The sequence below is a fragment of the Fistularia commersonii genome, chromosome 18, assembly GCF_037954325.1.
Source record: "Fistularia commersonii isolate RoL2024-O1a breed Wild chromosome 18, RoL_Fcom_v1.0, whole genome shotgun sequence".
Classification (NCBI taxonomy): Eukaryota; Metazoa; Chordata; class Actinopteri; order Syngnathiformes; family Fistulariidae; genus Fistularia; species Fistularia commersonii.
In genome coordinates this window covers 9,831,511-9,854,738 of record NC_141301.1, presented here as the reverse complement: position 1 = coordinate 9,854,738, position 23,228 = coordinate 9,831,511, and the positions used below count along the sequence as shown (strand labels likewise).

The window sequence follows — 23,228 nt, the reverse complement described above, 5'->3', positions numbered from 1 at the left end:
GGCTGTTAAGAACATGGTCAGCGTGAGAGAGCCCCGGTACACATTTTCAACAGTCTGTTGCGATCAATTTGAAAGGACACTGACTTTGCAATATATGATTTGACAACAACAGTGTCAGCCTTTTTTTTTTAATTGTAAACTAATAATAATAATCTAATGATAAAGAATACATTTATTAACAGAAGAGTAGCTTCAACAACTCTCAGCTTGGTGGGGGCGGCACGGTAGTGCAGGGGTAAGTGGAGGACCCTGATTTGATTCCGACAAGGGGGATTTTTCTGTGTGGAGTTTGCATATTCTGCTAGTCCAAAGTGCACCCTTTCTCCCGATGACAGCTCCAGTATCCCCCACGACCCTCAGCTCAGTTTACGCGGCGGACGATGGATGGTTGGATGGTCATTGGTGGAACTCCTAAGCCGCACCTGTCTTTGGATACTTCTTGTTGACTGCGGAGCACCATTTATAATGTGTTTATAATAATGATTTTGGGTCGGCTATTTTCTTGTGATGTGTGACAAAATGGACAGAACCTGTGAGAAATGGACCGACGAAGAGGCCCAACCTTTTGGGCTTGCAGAGGGACATAAACATTTTAGCCAACATAAGTCTGGAGTTAGCTAACAGCGTGGTTCTTCACATGGCAGTGCAGGGAGAACATAAAAACACTTCAACCTTTGGTAGTCCATTGTTAAAAACTATGGCAGCTTTGCTTTCCATGTTGTTTGTGTTGTGTTTCTCTTCAAAGCAGGAACTTTTGAGACTTTTCTGTCCGAAAACGGATATTGTCTGGTCTGTAAATACAACATAACCAAACAACAAAAGCGTCCATTTAAGGTACAATCTTGTCTTCATGGCTGCAGAACCTCTTTATTGTCTTGTCTTGTTTCGTTCTCTGCCACGCTTTTCTTTTACAACTGCTTGCAATTCAAATGAGGCTGAATTCAATGGAAAACATAAAGCAAATCTTGCTATAAAGGAGGGATTCAGCACTCAAAAAATGGTGATGTTAAAAGACAAATGGAAATGCTTATTGATATACAAACAGTATAATCAAATTCCAGAGTCCCTTTCTCCACTTTTTGCAATTCTTTATACAGCTTTTTTTTTCCACTTTTCATCCAAACTTGTATCAGCAGGAAACCCACAAGACAAATGAGCCTGCAAATGCTGCATTAAAAAGTCATAAACGGGAATCCCTTCAGGGTCCAGGAGCACCCCAGTTAAAAGGGTCGGCCCATATTTTTTGCTGACTAATGATATGAGCCGACCAGATGATCCAACAAGTTCAGAACCTCAGCAATTCAACCTGTCACTCTTGGGCTGCCAAAGGGGTCGAAACACTCTGCCAGATGTCAAACACTTTTTCTCCATCCAACTTGTGAATGCCAATTGGAAAAGTTTAAACTTGACTGGCACTGGGTGGCCTATAACTCAGCGTCACAGTTGAAAACAATGCTTAAATGAAAACTTGAAGAACTGCTGATATCCGCCAAATTGATGTCATCTATGGTCTCGGAAGCAGTGCTCCTCTCCTCTGTGTACTGTGTCAGCACTGACACATCAATTTTACAGCGTAAAGCTGACATTTTCATTGTCCAAAAAAATCACTTTTGGGACAGGGTGTTGGCTCCTATGAGGGTGGACCAGAGAACAAGTGGACAGGCTCCCCTCTGAGAACTGATGCATTTGGAGACCACGTTTGGCCTTCCGTTGGACATTTGACATGTCATCATGTCACTGAGCACATCAGCATTCTCTCAAAGACAAGCGCCTTCTGTTTGTTTTATAGTTTTTACTCAGGTTTGAACCTTTGAGCACATAATATAAAAAAAAATGTGTGATTTTTTTTTTTTTTAGGTTGAAAGTGTACTGTCTATCTCTGCATCTCATTTGAAGACAAGGGATTCCTCAAGAGTTGCTGATTAAAATAATCAGATTTGAAAGCTCATCTGCTCTTCACAGGTGGAGCGATTCAGTTGCATAAACAGAATATTACACCACTTCAGTAGGACATACTAGTAAGCTCAAGCTCCAAGCAAACCCTCTGTCTTGCATTTGGCCAGTTCCACCCAAGCTCATCTTCTAGTCAAATTTACTCCAATATATTCGACATGCAGCAACCAGACTGAAAACACAGGTTCTTACAGCCTGGCTAGTAACCACTCCACTTGCTTTTATTAACTTTTTTTTTTTTTTTATCTAACACAATGACTTAACTTTATGTTTTTGTAGATTTTATGTTTTCAGTGATTTGTTTTTGCTTTGTTTCTCCTATTTTAGTCAATCACATAGGTTTTTTTTTTTCTTAATTCATACATCCATGTGACAGAGACCGAGTTAGACACAAGAAAAAAAATCTGTAAATGTAAATTAAAGTAGAATTTTCCATATTAAGCTGTGTGGCCTCATCATTTGGGTATGTTACCTTTCCTGCTAATCCAGAGGTGTTTGGGAATGACAATATATCTTACCCTGCTTGTCAAAAGAGTCATCTTTGATCTCCTGCATAAAATTCAAATTCAGACAGCGATGCTGTCTGGGCTCTGCATCCCTGGACCTCAACATCTGCCAGTGATAGGATGGGATTCTGGGTCATATTTCTCACTGTGGCTCCAGTCCCAAAAAGCAGGGTTTGGATATGTATCTGTAGAATCTTTCAACGATGTCGTGTTTGTTCGGTGCGAGTGCACCCGTCTGATAACCGTTCTTCCTCTCTCTCTCTCCCCACCTTTCTCCTCTTTTCCCTCAGCTCTACTCGGTCTGTTCTCAGTCGGTGCCCAGACGGAGATGAGAAAGGTTGTCGGGGACAACGCCACCTTACCATGCCACCACCAATTACCATCATCAAGTTCGCTCGATATTGAGTGGCTCCTGCAGAAACCAAACAATAAACAGCAAGTGGTGAGAAGTTTGTGCTTTTCTTTCCGCAAAAAAAAAAAAAACACAATTAATTTGAAGTACTTTTCTTTCACATCAATTGCTTTAAAAGAATTAATTTTTGGATAACATATGGTTCATTATAGCAGAAAAAAGGAACTCTTTGAGCAGAAGATCAACTGGTGTATTTGTTTACAGAGCAACCACATAAATTCATGTTTTAACAATGAAGACGGTCTTCAATAATTACGCTCACAGTTTGATTTAACGCCACACAGAATGTAAATCAACTTCCAGCCATCAGAACACATTGGAAACGCACATCTGTTATCTTACTGAGGGAGCTGGAGGTGTTGTCGCCTGGAGCCGTTCACCTCTAAAGTAGTTTCTCCTTATTCCCTCACTCTCTTGCAAAAATCGGAAATGATCCACTGATCATAACACAAAGATAACATGCATGAGCACTTCTTATTTTTGACAAGGTGTTTTGTTTCTCTGACACTATTTTGCTACTTTACGCTTTCAATGTGAAGTGCACACAGTGGAATGTTTCATTCACTCAAACAACACAATTTAATAAAGTTGCAGCCAGCAATGTTTTATATATATGTAGATATATATAAACTACTACAACATTATGAATAAAGGATCCATATTTTGGAAAATAATAACCATGGATAATATATTGATATATGGATTGATTTAATTTAAAATTTAATAAAATATAATTTTAATATTTCACCTGCATCGTTCACTCACTTTTCTTAATTACATTGCTGTGTATTTATTTCTTTTTTATTTTATTTCTTACACTACCCAGCACTCCCTACAGAGAGCAGATTTTCATTGTACATTTTACTGCGCATATGATAATAAACACTTTCAATCCTTGAATCCTTGCTGCAAAAATGAGTCCAGTAGTTGCCCCTTCCTTTGAATTAGGTAGCAATTGTCATCATAAAATAACAGTTTTTTCATTACAAGATTTTAGAAATCCAAATAAATAATTAAAGTCTCCATCCAACTCATTAAATGTCAACATTTGGGGGTTTCACAGTTCAGCAAGAAGTCCAGACGAAATTTCAAAAGTCCAAATTAAGTAACTGTTCATTCTGAGTGTGTTTTTTTCTTTTTCTCATGTAGAAGCCTTCAGAGGAACCACAAAGTCGATATTTCTAGAGCCATTATCTAGCAGAAATTATTAATTCCAAATCAATCATTCATGACGCCTTTAAAGAGATATTTTGCCCAGAGTTCGAGGCCAATCTCTATCTGTTAGCATTAATCGCAGCTAAAAAAATCCGATCTTAAGAGCTTCACTGCTATGACAGCTAAGAACCTTAAATATGTGTGTTGGTTCAGCTACATGGCTTGGAGAGATGTATTAGAAAATAGACTAGATTGTATTTTCAGAAGGGAAGAGATTGCCCGTCTATTTGAATTTTGTTTATTTTAGCACACTGATGTATGGGTTAGTGCATTGAAAGAGAGTGAGAAAAGAAAAACAGAGGGTCTGAGAATAAAAGGGGGGGGACAAGTGTCTCGCGTTTTAATGATTCAGAGAGGGATGGCTACATTACGATGAATATTTAACAGGAAGATAACATTGAAGGCGCCATTAATTAAAATCAAACATCTGAAAATTTGATTAAGAGAGCGACTGCGCCTGTGGGTGAATGAATAAATAATTCTTTTGTTCTGCTGCGAGGCTGTGTTGAGAGGGGAAAAGCACCTTGTCAACATTTAGCCTCTGCTTAGCAAATGCTGGCTACATGTTTTAAGGACTGATAGTGGTTCAAGACAAGGTGTAAAAGGGTCAGGCTTACAATCCTCCATGAATTGGAAAATCAGGATCAGTCCAATTTTTCTGTTGTTACATCTTAATTATGGTCACTTTCATGGTGTGATATGATCCCTATTAACAATATTTCTCCTCCCCTTGAAAGCACCTCCCAACAGCCGATAGTTCAGTCAGTTAGTTAGCTTTTATTGCTTTGAATTACGCTCCAAATTAAAGATATGAAATATCTGACATTTGTAATCAGGTAAATCAAATTCAACCCTGAATTTTCTGAGCTACATAATTGATAAAAGAAATACAGCATTCATTGTAAGTGTAACTTGTCAGAATGAGCCTGAACCCCTTTAAACCAAGAACATGACAAATCCCAAATCAGGCAAATAAGTTCTCTGTCATACAAATCTGTTCTTTGTCATACATAATGCTCTAGGTAGTCAGATTTTCAACAATTGTTTTAATCAACTGTGCTACAAAAAAAAGCTATCCTGTCAATTTATCAATCAGTATCAAAATCAGAAATAAAAAGTCATGGCACATGTATCATATTTTACTTATTTTTTCAATTTTGTATCAGGGTCGTTTTTAAAAATAAAAGTCATGGTACATGTGTGATGTGTTTTTCTTATATTTTCATTTTTTATTAGTGTCATTATAAAAATATTTTTCTTATTATTGTGAAATGAGCTGTAAAATTATCCTACATAATCCAAACAATGCCCCTAGATGTTAGTGTTATGCTTTCAATTTGCCATCCAGGGTCAAAAAGTCTGCATAAAAGTATTTGAGTTTTCACAAAACAAGGCAATCACCTCATTTTAATGAACAACTATGTTCATATCCTGGGGCCATTTTGTAAACTCTATTTAAATTCCCCCATCAGCTTATTTACCATCCAGTATCTCTGTCTCAAATACATTTATTCAAAATTCACACCCCATTCACAAGCATAATTCAGTGTGTGCCTGTCTATTACAATTGCAATTCCAGACATAACAAAACCGGCACAAATGCAATTAGACAGATGCCTTTAGATGCATCCCACTTGAGGTGGCAAAACAGTTATGCTTGCGCCTGCAGCACTGTCGTGTTCTGTATGCACGCTACACATGTGCTAAGAAGCTAGTCCGGGTGTGTGTACATCTGTGTAAATGGCCAGTCGTCACCTGTGATCACAGCAGGTGCCCCTGGTTTCTAGGCGCTGATGCACTGTGGCACCAGCATTTAGCAGTCCCCATCTGGAGGCTCTCGCATGCCCTGAGTAATAGGCCACTATGACAGCTGTGTTTGTGTTTGTGTATTTGGATGGTACCGCACACAGAGACGAACACACAGACAGAAAGAGAGACAAAGGCGGGGAGGGTGGAGAGAGATGAGAAAAGAAAAAAAAAAGACTGAAAAAGGCAAAGCTGTCTGATTTTTCTTTGCAGACTTTGTCGTTTCAATGCACCTTGTTCTAAAAATGTAAAGAAGGGGGAAAATTAGACCGTGTCAGATGAAAAGTAAAACAGATGCACTCCTGCTATGAGTGCCTTATTTTATGGTGAATTCAAAGGATTTATTCATGTTTTGTTAGCTTTAGAGAAAGAGTTTTTCATGTATGTGGTATTATGGCTAACCGCTTCATTTAGCGGATGCTTTTTACCCAGCGCATTATATACTTAGTAATAAATCTAACAATGTGATTAGGACACCAGTATTTTGCTTAGGGACATTTTGACACAGTCGCTGACAGAGTTGGTGAGGAAACTAGTAGCTCTTTGATAATGAGACAGCCGCTCCACCAAGTGAGCAATGAGCACACGAGGAATCTATCAAGTATGAAAAATTGAAGGCTAGAAGATAAAAAAAAAAACCAAACCTGTATATATTATTTAATTTATATTTGCTTAAAATGAAAAAGCAAGGCTGGGCAGGTGAAAAATGAAAAGCGGTGTTCCCTCCTCCCTGATTGTTATCACCTCCGAGGCGCTCCTAGTGCCTAAAGGCCTGGAACCTCCAGTGCTCCGTTGGTGACACATCAGACGCTATTTTTTTACTGGACAGCCTCCAAATGTTTGCGTGAAGAACGGCCAGAGGTTTACTGACAGACAACGGTGTCTCGCTGACATTCAGCTGAATGAACAGTGATCGAAAAAGTAGGCCCTACAAGCATACACGTGCATGATCCTATAGTAGATGATGCCACTATTCAGAAAGTAGCATATATTCAGCTGCTCAATCTTTCCTGCCCTCCACTTTATTCAAGTAGAGCGCTGAAATTGACTAAATGTAATCCAACTTTAATATATTTTCATGGAGGTTTTTGGATATTGATACATCTGATTTTCCTCAATAGCTAACTCTTCCAAAGTGATTCATAAAGTATTAAAAGCAATATAAATAAGGCCATGCTTCGAAATAGAATATCCATTTATTCGTTTTCTGTCCTGCTTATTCTGCTCTCAGGGTCACAGCGGGTACTGGAGCCGATTACAGCTGTCATTGTGCAGGAAGGGTTGAACACATCACATCTTATCTTGTTTTATCAAGTCCTGAAGTACTAATAAGTAATAGTCAAGTAATAGTCCTTTTAATCTCAATTTAAACAAGCCCGGAGTCAGTAAAAAAAAAATTTGGATTAGATAGATATAAGGGTTTGAGGTCATTTTAAGTTCTTTTCAACTTCAGGATTTTCATAGTCAGACCTGTGAGCACCGAGTGACTGTTTTTTAAAAAGCTTTTTCAGTTCTGCAACACCGCATTTTCCAACTGTTCCAAAGTTTTCACTTTTTTCTCAGGATATTCCCTATTTATTAAGAATTACTTAACCCTACATTTCATCACAGTCATGTTGTAAAAATACATTTAAAGATATGGATATTTCCAAAAACAATACATGTATTAGTATATTTAAAGAAATTTAATTGCCTGAACATGTAAATAGTTTTGTATCTCTATATGCGGCTCTGTGATCGAATTGTGACAGTTTCCAGGTGTAACCCTGGAAACTCACTGTCCGCTGGGATTGGATCCTGCACCCTCACAACCCCGTGTGCAGGATGAGCAGTATAGATAATAAAAGAATGCATGAATGGTTGAAGGGGTATGAAGAGTTATTAAAATAACTACAGCTGTTTGACAAGTCCAGTGGGGTAGAAAGTAAAATACTTCCCTTATAAATTAGCATAATATGGAAATATTCTAGTGCATGTGGCTCAAATGTGTATACCAGTACAATACTTGGGTATGTGTACGTAGTTCCTATCCAACATTCTGCGCCAGTCAAATGTGGCAGAGTTAAGTGACAAGCAAGGCTCAAAGGATTAGTTAAGTCAGATTTTATTTATATTCCACAACATCACAACATGGTATTTATGTTGACACTTTCCATTTAGCGCAGGACTGGACCTCACTTTTTAAAGGCTTTACAGAGAGCCAATATTCCCCCAAAACAAGCGCTGCGAGGACGCACTGCTTTTACCAGACAAAGATCCAAGTTTGCTGTGGTCGGCCTTCTGTTTCGACCGATTGGGGTAGTAAGAGAGGACAGGTAGAAAGTATAGGGTATAATAAAGGCAAGGGTTGCATGAGGGCTGGGACGGACAGGCACAAATTATCTGATCCTAATGACAACGGTAGTGCTAGGAGTTACATGTTTCTTGAGGCGTGATACAATAGTGGCTTAAATATTCATAAAAGAAATAATGGTGGGCGCCTGGCGGGACTGTTGCAGTAGATCAAGCCACCCCCAATGGGAACTTTCAAAATGAGAGCGCCTGAGGACTCAGGAGAAGATATGACGTTACTGTCATGCATTGATGAAGGGACATCAGTGCAGACAGGATAGGTTGTGGACAAACCAGGGGCGAGTCTTGCCTCAATCGTAAGCTTTCTCAAAAAGCTAATGAAACCTCCGATTTAAAGCCTATTCCAAAAACAAAGTGAGGGTGTCCGCCATCCTTGGATTCAGGTTTGAATACAGTTATATGGAATATGTTATTTAAATAAACATTTTAAAAAGAAGATGAAGAAAACTATTGAGTGCCATTGAGGAATCCCTTTTTATCCATCAGTGTCTCACTCAATTGAATAAAAATAACCTGTATTAGACAAATTTCTAATGCAATTCTCTCTATTATATCTAGATCATTACCTTCTTTGGGGGCCATGTGTACACCAATGAGGCGTCAGGCGGCGAAGGCAGCCGTCTGTCCTTCGCCGGGGAATACCTGGGAGGAGACGCCTCTCTGCTGATCAGTGACTTGCTGCTGAATGACTCTGGGGAATACTACTGTAAAGTCAAGACCGGAGGAAAGTATCATTGGAACCAAGTCAACCTGATTGTGCTAGGTGAGTAACACACACGCACACTCAGGGTGATATCTATTAATACATCTATTTATATACAAATTTGCATTGCGCATGCAAGCACATGAATTGCTGGTTTTACAAAGAGAACACACACACACACACATACAGACCTAATCATGGGGCCATTAGCCTACCACATTTCCTACATCTTGCTGACTGATCTAATGATTCAATTTGTTTCAGACAGTGTCATTTGATTTTATTTTTTTTCGCTCGTGCTGTTTGGGTTGCTTTGGATGGGTTTGTTGATGAGGTGAGACCAGAAACATGCAACCGCGTCTAAGGGAGAAGGAAATTGATTGAATAAGTTTGAGTTACACGGAAGAGCCTCCAATTATTTATTGCAACATGCAGACAGCAGAGGCCATTAGCCCCTTTTTAGATTCATGGGAAAACAGATAAACAATCTTGCTACAACACTGAAGAGAATTCTGTAATCAAAATTGTGACAATGAAAAAGTCAGCTGTCATCAGCCGAACAACAGATAAGCTTCTTTAAGAAAGTTATTCATTGGAATTATGTTGTTGAACATTCCCTTGTAGAAAAACATGATAAGCTTTAGCAAAGTCACAATCAGTCATTTCATTCCCCATTTTCCCATTTTATTTTTTATTTTTTGGTTTATCTTTTCTATTTGTTCAGAATACAAATGACGTATCTGCACCACCAGCTCTTTGGCAATATTTTTTGTGAACTGCTTATCTTGTATAACCAAACAACTTTAAAGGACAAAAGCCAAAAGTGGGAGCATCTACGCAATAAATAGGTGTCCGTATGGTCCAGGAGGAGCAGAGAGATCACTCTCAATGTCAGAAAAGTGGCCGATTTATTAAAACATCATGGGAGATTAGTTCTACCCACGGTTATTGGTTTTCTAATGGAACGGTCTGTAAATCCTCTTGCTCTCGCTCTCATCTCTTTTCCACAAAGACATTTCAGTGAGTTAGTGCCTCAATTTTTACAAATTGCCCTCAGCTTTGCGGTGACACTTTCGATTTTCAGAGAGAAGATCATTTGCATTTTACTCTCCACCCCAACCCCCTCCCTAAGATAATAGCCTGGCAGCCGGGATTCATAGCTGGCTTGGCATGAGGCAGAGTGAGACAATATACATATGTGCCTAGGTTCATGCATTGGCTCCAATACTTACTTGATGATCATGTTCATGTGCAGCCTTGCATGTTCATAGCTTGATTTGTGTACTCCCTCACTGTAGGGATATATATATATATACGCGCAGGTTTATGACTGTGTATATACACTGGCATTTTTGTGTTTGGTGACCTTGACGGAGTCGTGAGGTGCACTGAGAAAGTGCCAGTTCCCCTTACTCGGCTCTCATTTGTTTCCTCATTGTGTATGTACAAAATACTCTCTGCTCCCACGAGCAGGGGATGAAGAAAAAGGCGAGTTAGTTGAACAAAGAGAGAAATAACCATTATCCATTTCTGTGCCAGACAGCTGTAATTCACTTGACTGTTGCATAGAAATACAAAGGTTGCAACTCTGCCGACATGCGACAAAAGCAAAATACATAACAGTGGGCGCTGTTATGATGAATTTCCCATAAAAATACGAAATAGATGTCTTAAATATAGCTCGCCGCTGATCTAAAAATAAACCACTGGGAATCGAGGCAAACAATTTTTTCTGCTTTTCTAGCTGAGCAATGCTTTTCAGCTTTTCTAAACAGCAGCAGCACAGGGATCAGTGGGAGCAAGCTTTATCGTACTGTGCCTCGAGCTGTTGGACTGTGACCATAACACTTGACTTGTGGAGAACTCACAACGACCCTCAACGTCAGGGTCATGTTAAACAATTAACAAAGTCTTGGGACCTTGTTATGTGTGTGACTCGCACTGAGGAATCGTAATGCCAAAATGTATTTACATAAAAGATGATGCTATAGGTAATTAATTATCATAATTTTTTACTTTATGAATCCCTCTTGGGGAAATTCTTCTCTGCAATTAACCCATTATGGATGAACCATGAGCAGAAGGATGCCGACCCACAGCACCAGGGGAGCAGTCAGGGGTTCAGTGTCTTGCTCAACAACACTTTGACTCACTAGGAAGAGCCGGGAATCGAACGAGGAATGTTCGGTCCCCAAGGCTCTACCTCCTACGCCACACCACACCCATTAGACACAAGCAGAAACCTGTATTTTCCTCCTAGTTGGTGCGTGGTGTGCACTGGCGAGCGCACAACTGTCACAGATTGCCATGTGTTCATAGTTCATTGGTTGGCCCGAATGACCAACAATCAGCGAGGGCTTAAAAGCCGGAGCTTTAGCCTCACAGGTTACCAGGTCATTCGCAACTGTCCTCACACTCGTTTCTGTTTCCCGTGCACGGCTGCATCCCTCGTTCTTCTCTCTGCGGTGTAAACCTGTGCATCTCCCCGCACCATGACTCCCCTCCGACGGGACCCCAACATGTTGGTGTAACCCAGCACACCCTGCCTGGCCACGGGTTCCCAGATTTCGTCCGGGTCCCCGTTCCTTCCCCTTTCGTAGGTGTAAGCCAGGGCATCTCCCCTGGCCGCCTGTTCCCCGACGGGACTTCCCTTGTCAGTGTAGGCCAGCGCCTTCCACTCAGCCACCTGTCTCCCGAACGGGCTTTCCCTCATACATGCTTGGATGCCAGGACACTTATCACAGTCCAACGCCCAGCTGTGCAGCGTCCCCTGTTCATGTTCCAGCGTCCTCCAATCCAGTCCCAGATTCCTATTCCCGACTCTAACCAACTGTTCACGTACCTTTCCTCTGATCATAGTAAACGTTATCTGTTTTGGCGCGGAGTCTTGTTTTGGCTTTCGGGTCCAACCCCGAACCATGACGGAATGACCTTTCCACACAAAGGAACCAGCCACACTCGTCTCCCAAGACTTCCACCATCAAGGGGATAGACTTCCATGCTGGACAAAGTTCAAGCCCCAGGTCCTGAACCCTGTGTTCCGGGGCCTGACAATATATTTTTTTGGTTTTTACCCACTTTTGGTCATCTCCCCCTCCGCCCACCCTGGATTGGATTTTTTTTGGGGGGATGTCCTGACCCGTCCCCTGGGTGTATCTGTGACGGTCGGACTCACAGAAGGCATCCAATTTACGAGCACACACCTCATTGCTGTGCGTTCAGAGCTTTTGCTTCACTGATTGCCAGGTCATTCACTTCCAGTTCCCTGGTTTCGACCAGGTCCCTGCTCCACCTCCTGTCATCAATGACTCAGCCAGGCTTCCCTCATTGGTGTTCCCTAGCACATGCAGCCTGGCCGCCCGGGCCTCCCTCACTGACGTACGCCAGTGCCTTCTACCTGGGTGCTCACTCCCCAACCGGGCATCCCTTGTCGATGTTGGCCAGCGCCTTCCACTCGTCCACCCGGGCTTTCTCTCGGGCACGCTTGGGTGCCTTGTCACCGTCCGATGCCCGGCCGTGTAGCGCTCCCTGTTACCGTTCCAGCGACCTCCAACTGGTCTCCAGTTTATTTTCCAGCGTCCACCCACCTGTTCACGTAGCTGTTCTCCCCTCAAAGTAAACTTTCTTTTGCAAACCATACCTGTTTTGATGCGGAGGCAGCTTGTGAGGCTGAACCGTGACATTCCTATGGTTTTATTGGCCAATATCAGCCTTTCATAGATACACGTCATCATGATGGCTGAAAAACTTTTGTTTATCATATGTCATTCCTTAACCATACTGCTTATACTGACTGACTAACTGTCAGTTAAATCATAGCGTTTTCCAACGGCTTCAAATCCATTTTAGAAATCTATTGTGGCGAAAACCACATCACAATTTGTATTTGAGTTGTTGTTTTTTTTTTTTTTTATCCATGTTTTAAAGTATGAATACTAAAGTATTAAACTTTAAAGTGTTACTAATGAAGAACCCTTTTTTTCTGCATCTTATTGACTGCAATGCTGATTTAAAAACCATTCACTTTGCTCCTACAGTCAAACCCTCAAAGCCAAACTGCTGGATGGATGGCAAACGTCTGGAAGGCAGCGATGTGAAGCTGAGCTGCAAGTCCATCAACGGTTCGGACCCCATCAGCTACAAGTGGGAACGAGTCTTAGACAAAGGCAGGAGCCTGGGCAAACTGCCAAACCTGGCGCTGATAGGTAAGGAAAATGATGGCCAATATTCTGACTTTCTGACTCGCCATTTAACCGCATTAAAGCTATCTGCAGACAAATGCTATGGTGATTAATTCTCATATCACTGATTTTTATAGGCTGCATTTGTCAAAGGAAGAATTTTGCTGAGCACCCTGCCTTTCCTTCACCTCTTCCCACCTTTTACGTTCATACATTTACACACACTGACACTTTTATGTGCCCATTGCTGTCTTGAGCTTCTTTACCAGTATTATTAACACTAACAGAGCTGTGCTCAAGGGCAGTTAGATGGACTTTAATTGTCACAATTAGGCCAGTGATTCCACATGGCTGTTTTTATCCCTTCGTCTTACAGTACGACACCCTCTTTCCCCCGCTCTGCATTGAGGAATAAATAGCGTCTGCTGGAAATTCACATTAAGCATGCTATGTTTTGAGGAAATGAAACAGAATAACAGTGTTGTGATTTCCAGTCATCATCACTTGCAGTGAGTTATATTTAAATTAAGGAAGTGAAGATGCCTGCTACATTGAATTTTTGCCGCGCCTGCGTCAAATGGCCTCAAATGACTAAAAGTCGCTTTGAAGCAAATGTTTTCTTAGATATTGTGCAGAGTGGAAAATCACATGTTATGAAAGGGAATATTCACATTTCTAACACGTCATTCAAAAAAAATTTGTTGCGTCTCAGCGCTCGGCCACACATCGTTCATTTCTGCCATTTCTTTAAGAACGTTACCAAACATTTACGCCCTCTAAATCTTAACAGAAATCGTTGATTGTAAATTCCTTAATTATATATCATTTTTCCACATCTGTATTCTCATAAACAATATAGCTCCCTCCCACATTACAACGGTATCCATGATGATGTGTGTAGCAACAAAGACCCTTTAAATTATTTATTTATTTATTTATTATTTATCTATTAATAAAGTTGTTCTCATCTAAATTATTGACCTTCAACATATGCTAAGTCTAATTTGTGTTGAAAGCACATCTTTCACCATTACTTACCTTCATGCTTAATGTCAATGTCAAATAGCTTTTTTATCGATATAAAAGACTGTATAGTCAGCGGGGTTTGTTGGACTTCCACTCACTGAAACACAATATTTTCCTCAAGTCCTCCACAAAGTGACAAGACTTAAAAGGGCTTTCAGGCCTCCTCTCCTCATCCTCTTGCCGTCTGTTTATCAATTTTTAAGCCTTGACAAACATGTCACTTGCCACTCCAGTCTTGCAGGGATATATTTGGCTTTGTTGGATGTGGTTTGTGGAAAAAAAAAAGTGCTTTCGCAGTGGCACGTTCTACAGTATGGACTGTTTTGTTCTGCAGATCTAAAAAACCCAGAGATCGTGACCCTGAGGAATTTCACCATGGACAGCGCAGGTGTCTACAGGTGCACTGCAAGCAATGACGTGGGAGAGGAAAACTGCACCTTAGAGGTCACGATGCAGTGTGAGTTTTTCTAACTTTTTTTTTTTTGTTTGTAACAGCAGATAGAAATTGTGTTCCCTCGTCACTCTCTGGATCTGATGTCACCCTCAAAATTGTCCACCGCAACGTAAGGGCCTCTAAATCTAAATGGGCGCCGACTGGTCATCGCCTCCGCTTCAACATTTATGTTTCGCTGTCACACTAATACATTACTCAAGAGGCTCAGGGTGACTGGGGTCTTGTCCAGAAAAAAAAAATGGCACATCCAATAGCTCAGCAGAAAAAAATTTGATTGCACTGGCTTTAAATTTAATCCAGACACTGCATACCTCTATTAAATGAGCATTAGCCATAATATATTTATGGCTATTGCTCATTTAAGATCCGAAATGACAACTTAGCAAGCGCATAGCCCCGTATGTAACCTGAGTATGTTCTATGTTACGCTGAGATTGCTCTTCCGTGCTTTTTTTTTTTGCTGTTCACAGATGTGAGGGATGTAGGTATGGTGGCAGGCGCAGTTGTTGGAATTTCACTCGGCATCTTCATCGTCATATTTATCATCTGGCTCGTCTACCGGAAGAAAGAGAAAAAGAAATACGAGGAGGAGGAAACTCCAAATGAGATCAGGTAGATTCACACATCCTTACTTAACATTGTTTTTATTCCTTTCATACCATATCCTTTTTGGAAGATGCTTTCTTTTTCTTTGCAACTGTTGAAATAAGACCTGGATACCCACCTAGCTCTCTTTCTTTAGAATTTCATTAGATATTCAGGTTCATTATGGGGACTTTTTGATTCTCCTCTTTGGGATTTGGAATCCTACCATACCAGACCTGTGAATTATACAGCCTGCCAAACTATTTTCTTTGAATATTTTAATAAGTATTTTCAGTCAATATTGAATTTAGGAACTCTTTATTTTTTCCCTTTGTTTAATTTTGTATCGATAATTACATACAAAATAATGTCGGTACATTCATATGACTATGAATGATTTTAAAGTTGAAATAAAATGCAAAAAAATGTTAATATTTCAATTTTCATTTTGTTCTATTTACATGATAGCCAGTTGGCCCGTGCATAAAAATTAAATAAGAAATGTGGCCTGCCTCTCAAAATAATTCCCCACCCCTTTACTATACAATAAACCCCAGTGAGAGCTATGGAATTTTTGGATGCACCATCTAAGCTGTCAGAGATGCAACTCCAAGCCCGATGTTCCATGTCTACAAATAGCTACGGGTATCACTGATGTAACATAAACTTGCTATGGCAAGGGGGAGTTTGGACAAGAGGTTAGGCAGAAGACGTCATCATCATTATCCCTACACTCTGATATTTAGGGAATAAGCCATCGCAGATCAGATATTCTAAATATAAAGAAAACTGAAATCAAGATTACAGTGTACAAACAGCAACCCTGATAGGAAGTAACCAAGGTTAGCTGACAAAATATCATTATTGAGTGATGTAATGAGTGATCCACACTAAGACCGTAACGAAGACCAGTGAGCCACAACATCTGAGGACACCCGGAGTCTTTCTCAGGAACACAATGTTCAACTCGAAGCCAGTAGAATGGGTTACTTCTTCTTCTTCTTCTTCTTCTTCTTCTTTCGGCTTTTCCTGTTAGGGGTCGCCACAGCGAGTCAACTTTCTCCATCTAACCCTATTCTCTGTATCTTCCTCTCTCACACCAACTACCTTCATATCCTCTCTCACTACATCCATAAATCTTCTCTTTGGTCTTCCTCGAGACCTCTTGCCTGGCAGCTCCAATTCCAGCATCCGTCTACCAATATATTCACTATCTCTTCTCTGTACATGACCGAACCATCTCAGTCTGGCTAAGAATGGGTTACCATCAACTGTAATACCAAGATCCTGCAGGAGTACCAGATCTCTGGGTATAAGCATAACAATCACAAACAAAAGCAGAAAGTAACAGATGATGCCACATAAATATCAATGGCTGAAAGAGGAGTAAGAGAAGTTGTGGAGAGTTAAAGCACTAGTGGTATCTAACTGGCCTCACCGGTTTCCAGGTGCATCTTCTGAGAATTCTCGCCAGAAAACCAAAGTCCTTTAAGAATTAGAACGATGTCATAACGATTTAAAAAAAATGCAAAATTTAATCAATTCTCTGTTGATGTTTTTTTGTCATGGCGTTCATGATTTCTTGTGAGCGAGACTAACATGAAAGTTTTCATTGTTAAACAAAAAAAAAAAAGTGGCATCATGAGAAACCAATGATTTCAGCAGTTTTCACGGTATTCTATGCAAATGTTCTTCACAAAACTCAGAGCTGGGGGGCGACTGGTTCCAACGTAATACCGCCTCATTAATAGGGATGTAGAATTGTAGAGTGTCATGAGTGTGTGTGTGTATGTGTGTGTGTGTGTGTGTGTATTCACCATGTGCATGTTTATTCACCGTGTGCTAAATTGGCACGATTAAAAATGAATGGATCTTCCTCAACACTGAATCTGTGTGTGTGTGTGCGTGCCTGCGTCTGTGTTTCAATCTTCAGGGAGGATGCGGAAGCTCCGAAGGCAAAACTGGTGAAGCCAAATTCCCTGTCCTCATCCCGGTCTGGCAGCTCACGATCCGGCGCTTCCTCCACCCAGTCGATGGTGCATAATAGCGCCCAGCGTGGTCACCGTCCACGCCCACCTGCTGTAGCGGCTCTAAAGGAAAATGGACAACCTCCCGGCTTTCCTCAGTCCCCTCCAGCCTACACAACAGTGGTACCCCAGAAGACCCCGGAGCCACCTACCACTCCCAAATTCAACTCCAGGAATATGCCCACACCCCCAACCCTCATGGTACCCGCTCAGACCAAGGCCTTTCAGACTGTGTAGGAATGAAAGCCAGGCTCCTCCTTCCTGCAGCCATGTGAGACTCCCCCCCCCCCCCCCCCCGACCACCACCACCTACCCAGCACCTACGTCTCCTTCCCAAAGAATAAGACTCTTCCATAAAGAAATGCAACTAGTTTAAAGGATATTAAAAGAATCAACATTATAAGTCTAAAACTACTCTTAATTAATGCATACTTAAAAGAGAAAATAAGAAATGCTTGCCCCCGAATGAATTGCATTTAAACAACAAAAGAAATGAGAAACAAGACCAGAGACATTGGCACTGTTTGTGTCTCATGGCTAAAGGCAGAACTTATTTTCCGAGTAACTTTTTGGGGAACTTTGGAACACAGGGAACACACCATCCCCAACAAGCTCAAAGGGGGCCCTTAGTACAAGAGAATTTATCAAATCAAACATTATGGCATGCCATGGTAAAAAAAAAGGGAAAGCTGGAAAGAGAAGATTAAAAACAGGGGACGTGGAAAATATAAAGAAAATAGAGGATTGTAAGAAAGCTACTGATCTTTTATTTTCTCTCCAGGAGGATGGATATGTCGGGATCATTATCTGAAACGTGTCACCCTGCAAGTCTTACTGTATCCAGCAACAGTTCTGTAACCTCAAACCCTTTGATTGTGCCCAATGATACGGACGGGCACGGTGTGCTGTGCGCGGATTGTCTGGCTGTGCACTCTGGGTTTTTTGTAGTCGGAAGCCTTGTGAAACCACAACAATGCAGATACCGACTCACGAACAGCTCGTCTAATTTTTCAATCAGCAGGGGAAACTTAAGATACAACGATGTAGCATTGAAAGTGGAGACCAATCAATGGAGTTGTCAACGCCCTTCCGCATCCCATCGAAATCTGTGGACATCATTCTCTGGTACTAAATATCTTCTAAAGAATTAAGTAGTATTAAGCCTATAGACAGTCGATGCTTTAAATATTAGAGATACTCATTTATAATACCAAGAGGACTTGTAATTCTTTTATTTGTTTCTTTTTGCTTTTTGCATTTTTTGCATCTGAGCAGGTTGAAAGGGTGACAGACAGCTTTGTGTCCATTCATCCATATTAAGAAGTGCCACCAATCCCGAGAATGGGTTATTATTGTTTTCTGTATTTCTTTTTTTATTCTTCTGTTTACCTGCTACATAACTGTAGTGAAACCAAAATCTGTCACCATGAATGTGTGATGTACAGAGATGAGAGATCACCTATTTTAGATTTGTATAAGTTATCGGATCAGTATTCAAGCCGAGGCACAAATAATTGACATTGACGTTCAATTTTATATTGAGGCCTACAATGTCTGAATGAAAGGAGCAAGAAGCATCATTCTGGAGACTGCATTTGTGTCGTGTGTGTTTGGTTTCACCGGCATTTCTCTCCCCAGATACATAACGGTGGAGTGGCACTCGATTGCTGTCTCACTCAATCAACAGGTCTAGCTTTATTATCGGTCAAGCTGCGATGTCAGCTAATCCCTATTTTGTTGTAGCCTCAGACTGACCCATTGCGGTTTGATTGAAAGTAGCTGAAAAAGGGCAAGTAGCCAATCTAGTGTGCCTTTGCAATCCCCTCTTCCTTTTGATGGTTTCTCTCTTTGTCCTTATCTTCAGCACACCATCTCATCCAGCACTTGAGGCTCAACAGCAGCAAATACTGAGCGATACAACTTCACAAACTCGCTGTTGTAATTACAGACAGTCCAGAGAGTACAGTGAGCATGACTTGTCCACGGTGAGAAAGCAGTCCCCTGCCACGAGACAATGTACTGTATATTCTGTAATCAGTCTTGTTTTATATTGTACATATTAATAGATATATGCACATGATGTCATTTAATTTACAAAATAGGAGTAAGCAAGGTGGAATTCTTCCCGAAAATGAGTCCGATGGAGAACCCAAAAGTGAATTTAAACTGTGTTTTTATATTCAGTGTTCTTGGTAAAAATGTGACACCTGCCTTTTTAAGATGCGGTCGGTCATTTTCATTTTAATCTTTACATGCTCAAGTAAAAGCATTTTTCCCTTATGTGAAGAAAATTGGAAAACAAATAGCAACAAAACAATAAAAGCATAACAGTAAAATAGCAGCAGCAATATTTCACAAAGACATATGTTTTCTGCCATCCTGTGTCGTGTTTTCTTTTGATCCATTTGTTTGGTATTTAATCCTAATCAGCACTTTTGATACTTTTAGTTAAAAAAATATATCAGCCAAATACCCAGGGTAAGATAAGGGAAGTTCACAATTGCACAATTGCATCTACCCTTCACTTCCCTTTTTACTTGGCACACAATTCAGTCATAATATCCAGTTGTACAGAACTTTGACAAAACAAAAAAAACAAAAAAAAAAAAAAAAAAAAACAGGTCAAACTTTAAAATGTACACTACAAATTATTTTTTCAGGCCAGATAAACTGGCATTTTATCACCAGACAGGATTTCATTGCAGTGTGCTCCTACAAGTACGGCTTTGTATTTACAAACAGAATGCAAACCGCTTCCTGATGACTACAGGAACATTATGATTTGGGTGTCGGGAAAAGTGGTTTTGTGCAAAAACATCTGAGGGAACGCTCTTAAGATGAGAAGGAGTATGCATATTGTTGTATGTATGAGTGCTACAATCAAAAGGTTTTTTTTTTTTTCATTTTATCCACTTGCCTGGATTTTAGTTTTTTTTCACTGCAGAAAAATACATTCTCCGTCTACAGACAGGTCAAACAAATGGGACATTTGCATTTTTCAGAATATACTTGTAAGAGACTGCAGTTTCCACTGTATACACATACATACATCCGTCATTGGCCTCTGTCCACCTTTTGATTTGTGTTTGTTTTCCTAAAGTTGTACTAGTCTTTCCATGCATAAACCCAAGGGAGCAATATTACATGCATCCTACCATATATGTGAGAACATAAAGTTTAAATTGCTAGACACTTTTTGAAAAACACATGTTTAACTTCACATACGGGTCCTGTGACTTTATGAGGAAGGGTGGGATGTGGAAAAAAAAATGCCTTTTTTTTATTCAGCTACAGCAGTTTATATTTGATGAGGAAAGCTACTGTTTATGTGTGTGTGTGTGTGTGTGTGTGTGTGTGTGTGTGTGTGTGTGTGTGTGTGTGTGTGTGTGTGTGTGTGTGTGTGTTATTTCAATATAAGCCCTAAGGCCACACACCTATACTCTTTTTGGCATTCAATGAGTGAGAGGGATCCAGTCAGACAAAGAAGCCTTCATTCAAATTGACTGCAGACTGGCAGTATTTCTTTGAGTTTTTACCGACTTCTATGCTGAGCCAATCCTGCTTCACATGCAGCGATCGTGTTTTTGCTTGTGGGGGTTGTGTCTTGAGACAAAGCACGTCCATAATTCATAACACTTTTCAGCTCTGGAGGCCACTTGTAGGCTTTCTCCGCGCTCCTGCTGTCTCCTTACATAGAATCCGCTTATCCACGGTTCTAACGATGGAATCTGAAAAAAGTGCAAACCACATAACCAGATATGTGTTATGCAGATTAAACGCAGAAATAAATGGACACATGAAGGTGAATATGGGAATATTTGGTACGTGCTTCATTGACATGCGTGTTCAACCTCACAAATGCATGTGCGGTCAACACACCCGAACACAAACGTAAGCCCAAGCAGCAAGCCCTCTTATTTCCACTCTTTAAGAATCAATTTGATGGATTGAATGTCCGGAGGTATTAAGACTGACTGATGGAATCAGGATATTGAATGCAGCACAAAAAGGAACATTCTGCACTGCATCACACAGGACACACACACGCACACATTTTTTACTGTAACAACACACACACATAAACACGGACGCATGCACAACCACTCAGAATGACACTGCGATGCTTTTTAAGTATGAGGATATTGTTGGAGACATTGGACGGGAATCTGTGGAGTAGCATTGGGAGTCAGGAGAGCTGTAACACACTTGATGCCCAGGCTACAGGCTCATACCATTGAAATTCCCTCCATCAAAGATGAAAGAAGTGGATGTGGATGATGGGAAGTGAGACTTCCAGCTGTTACGATTCCTTCAAGCTTTTTTGATTTGCTTTCCAGCAAGTGGAAGTCTCAGGTGGCACATTTCCCACTTTATGCGCCTGTGCATCACATTTCATTTTCTTTTTCTTGCATATGTATGTATGTATGTATGTGTGCGTGTGTGTGTGTGTGTGTGTGTGCGTGTGTGCGTGTGTGCGTGTGTGCGTGTGTTTGCAGCATTGCGGACTGACACACCTGCTCGTCCAACACCTGGAGTTTATCAAAGTTTCTGGGTTTGTTAGTTCATTTTATTTGAGTTGAGTAAATTACCCCATTAGGACATTGAGTATGAAAATACATATAATATTATCAAAATCAAAAACGTTATCATTTAGACTCCTTATGGTTCTGTGTTATATGATAGGAATACCAGTCTCATGTAGCCACTACATTATGTTCTGAGCAGCTTTATTTCACAGTAAAGATGTTTAGCAGAGCTAAATGCTGCTCAGATTATATAGTCTGGCCTTGCGTTTGAGTTTAGAAGAATGTGATGTATTGTGAGAGAAGAGATTGTGAGGGTCTGAAGTCAGACCCGACAAGGAAATCAAAGGTACCTGCACGTCACAGGAGACTGAGCAGACAAAAGGGAATGCTTTGCTTTGATGTAACATAACTGTATTCTGCTTAAAAAAAAAATCAATTGTAAATATATTCACAGAAAAAATTAATTAAGCTTTATTTTTGTCTCAACTTTTATTTCGAATTTTTCATCCATGTACTTTGCACTTTTTCGTGTTCTATGCTCATCACTGGCCTGTGTGGCACCTGTATGGTTGGCTGTTTCTCTAGGGTACATCGCTGAGATCCGGGGGGGGGGGGGGGGGGGGGGTTGATGGCGGGGGCCGGGGGAGCCGGGGGGGAACACTGGGCACAGGATTATTTAAGGAAAATGTTTGCCATTTTGTTATTTCTTTACTCCCATCTGTTTATTCTGCTGTGGCTTCTGTTTGGTTTTGTACAGGAGGTCTTTCATTTGTTTGTTTAATGAGAACAATCCATGTAAATATCACAATTTAAAAAAAAATGTATATTTTTACGACTTCTGAGTTACTACTCTTTCATTTGCAAATAAAATATTCAATGACAACTTACTCGGTCTCGGGGCGCCTTTATTACATATTAGCTCTCGCAAAATTAACAACAGAGAATAACAATTGACTCAGGTTGTGACATCATTTCCCAGTCTCCTTGGTCTCGGTGTGTGAGGTCAAAGCGAATATGTAAGTCACTTTAATAGTCCGTTAAATGCATTTAGAAAATAAAAATATTGGTTATGTATTATGACAAGAACAGTACAGCTATTAATTACATTTTACTTGATTTAAATTAAGGAAAATTGAACAGAAACATATCAACGCTTTTACTGTGTCAAACAAATATACTGGCTGTCAATATTGTAGTCATTAACACTCAACTTCCCTATAAGAAATTATCAGAAAAAAATAATCCACATTTTATACGTCCCCTCTTAACTGCATTGCCAGGTTTTTAGAATTAAATATCGAAAATGATACGGTGGTTGATGATTAAATGTCAGTATTATCCCTTAGCAAAGTGGCTTCAAATCTCATTAATTCATTAACTGATCAGATACGTTGAAAAGTTACTGCACCATCAGACTATAATGCCTACATTATGTGTGCCATCGTCTCCTTCAAGCGCACAATAACTCTGTAAAATAGGTAA

General features: G+C 40.4%; 1 protein-coding gene across 1 annotated transcript in view; it reads left to right on the top strand.

Moving 5' to 3' along the window:
• clmpb (CXADR like membrane protein b) overlaps window positions 1-22,629 on the top strand; it is a 69,645-nt gene extending 47,016 nt beyond the window's left edge. Inside the window, exons 2-7 of the mRNA XM_086164750.1 lie at window positions 2,750-2,901; window positions 8,803-9,007; window positions 12,985-13,152; window positions 14,489-14,611; window positions 15,079-15,220; window positions 17,127-22,629. Coding sequence (XP_086020876.1) covers window positions 2,750-2,901; window positions 8,803-9,007; window positions 12,985-13,152; window positions 14,489-14,611; window positions 15,079-15,220; window positions 17,127-17,457 — 1,121 coding nt within the window. The 3' untranslated portion in view covers window positions 17,458-22,629. The remainder of the gene's footprint in view (window positions 1-2,749; window positions 2,902-8,802; window positions 9,008-12,984; window positions 13,153-14,488; window positions 14,612-15,078; window positions 15,221-17,126) is intronic.
• Window positions 22,630-23,228: the final 599 nt, after the last annotated feature.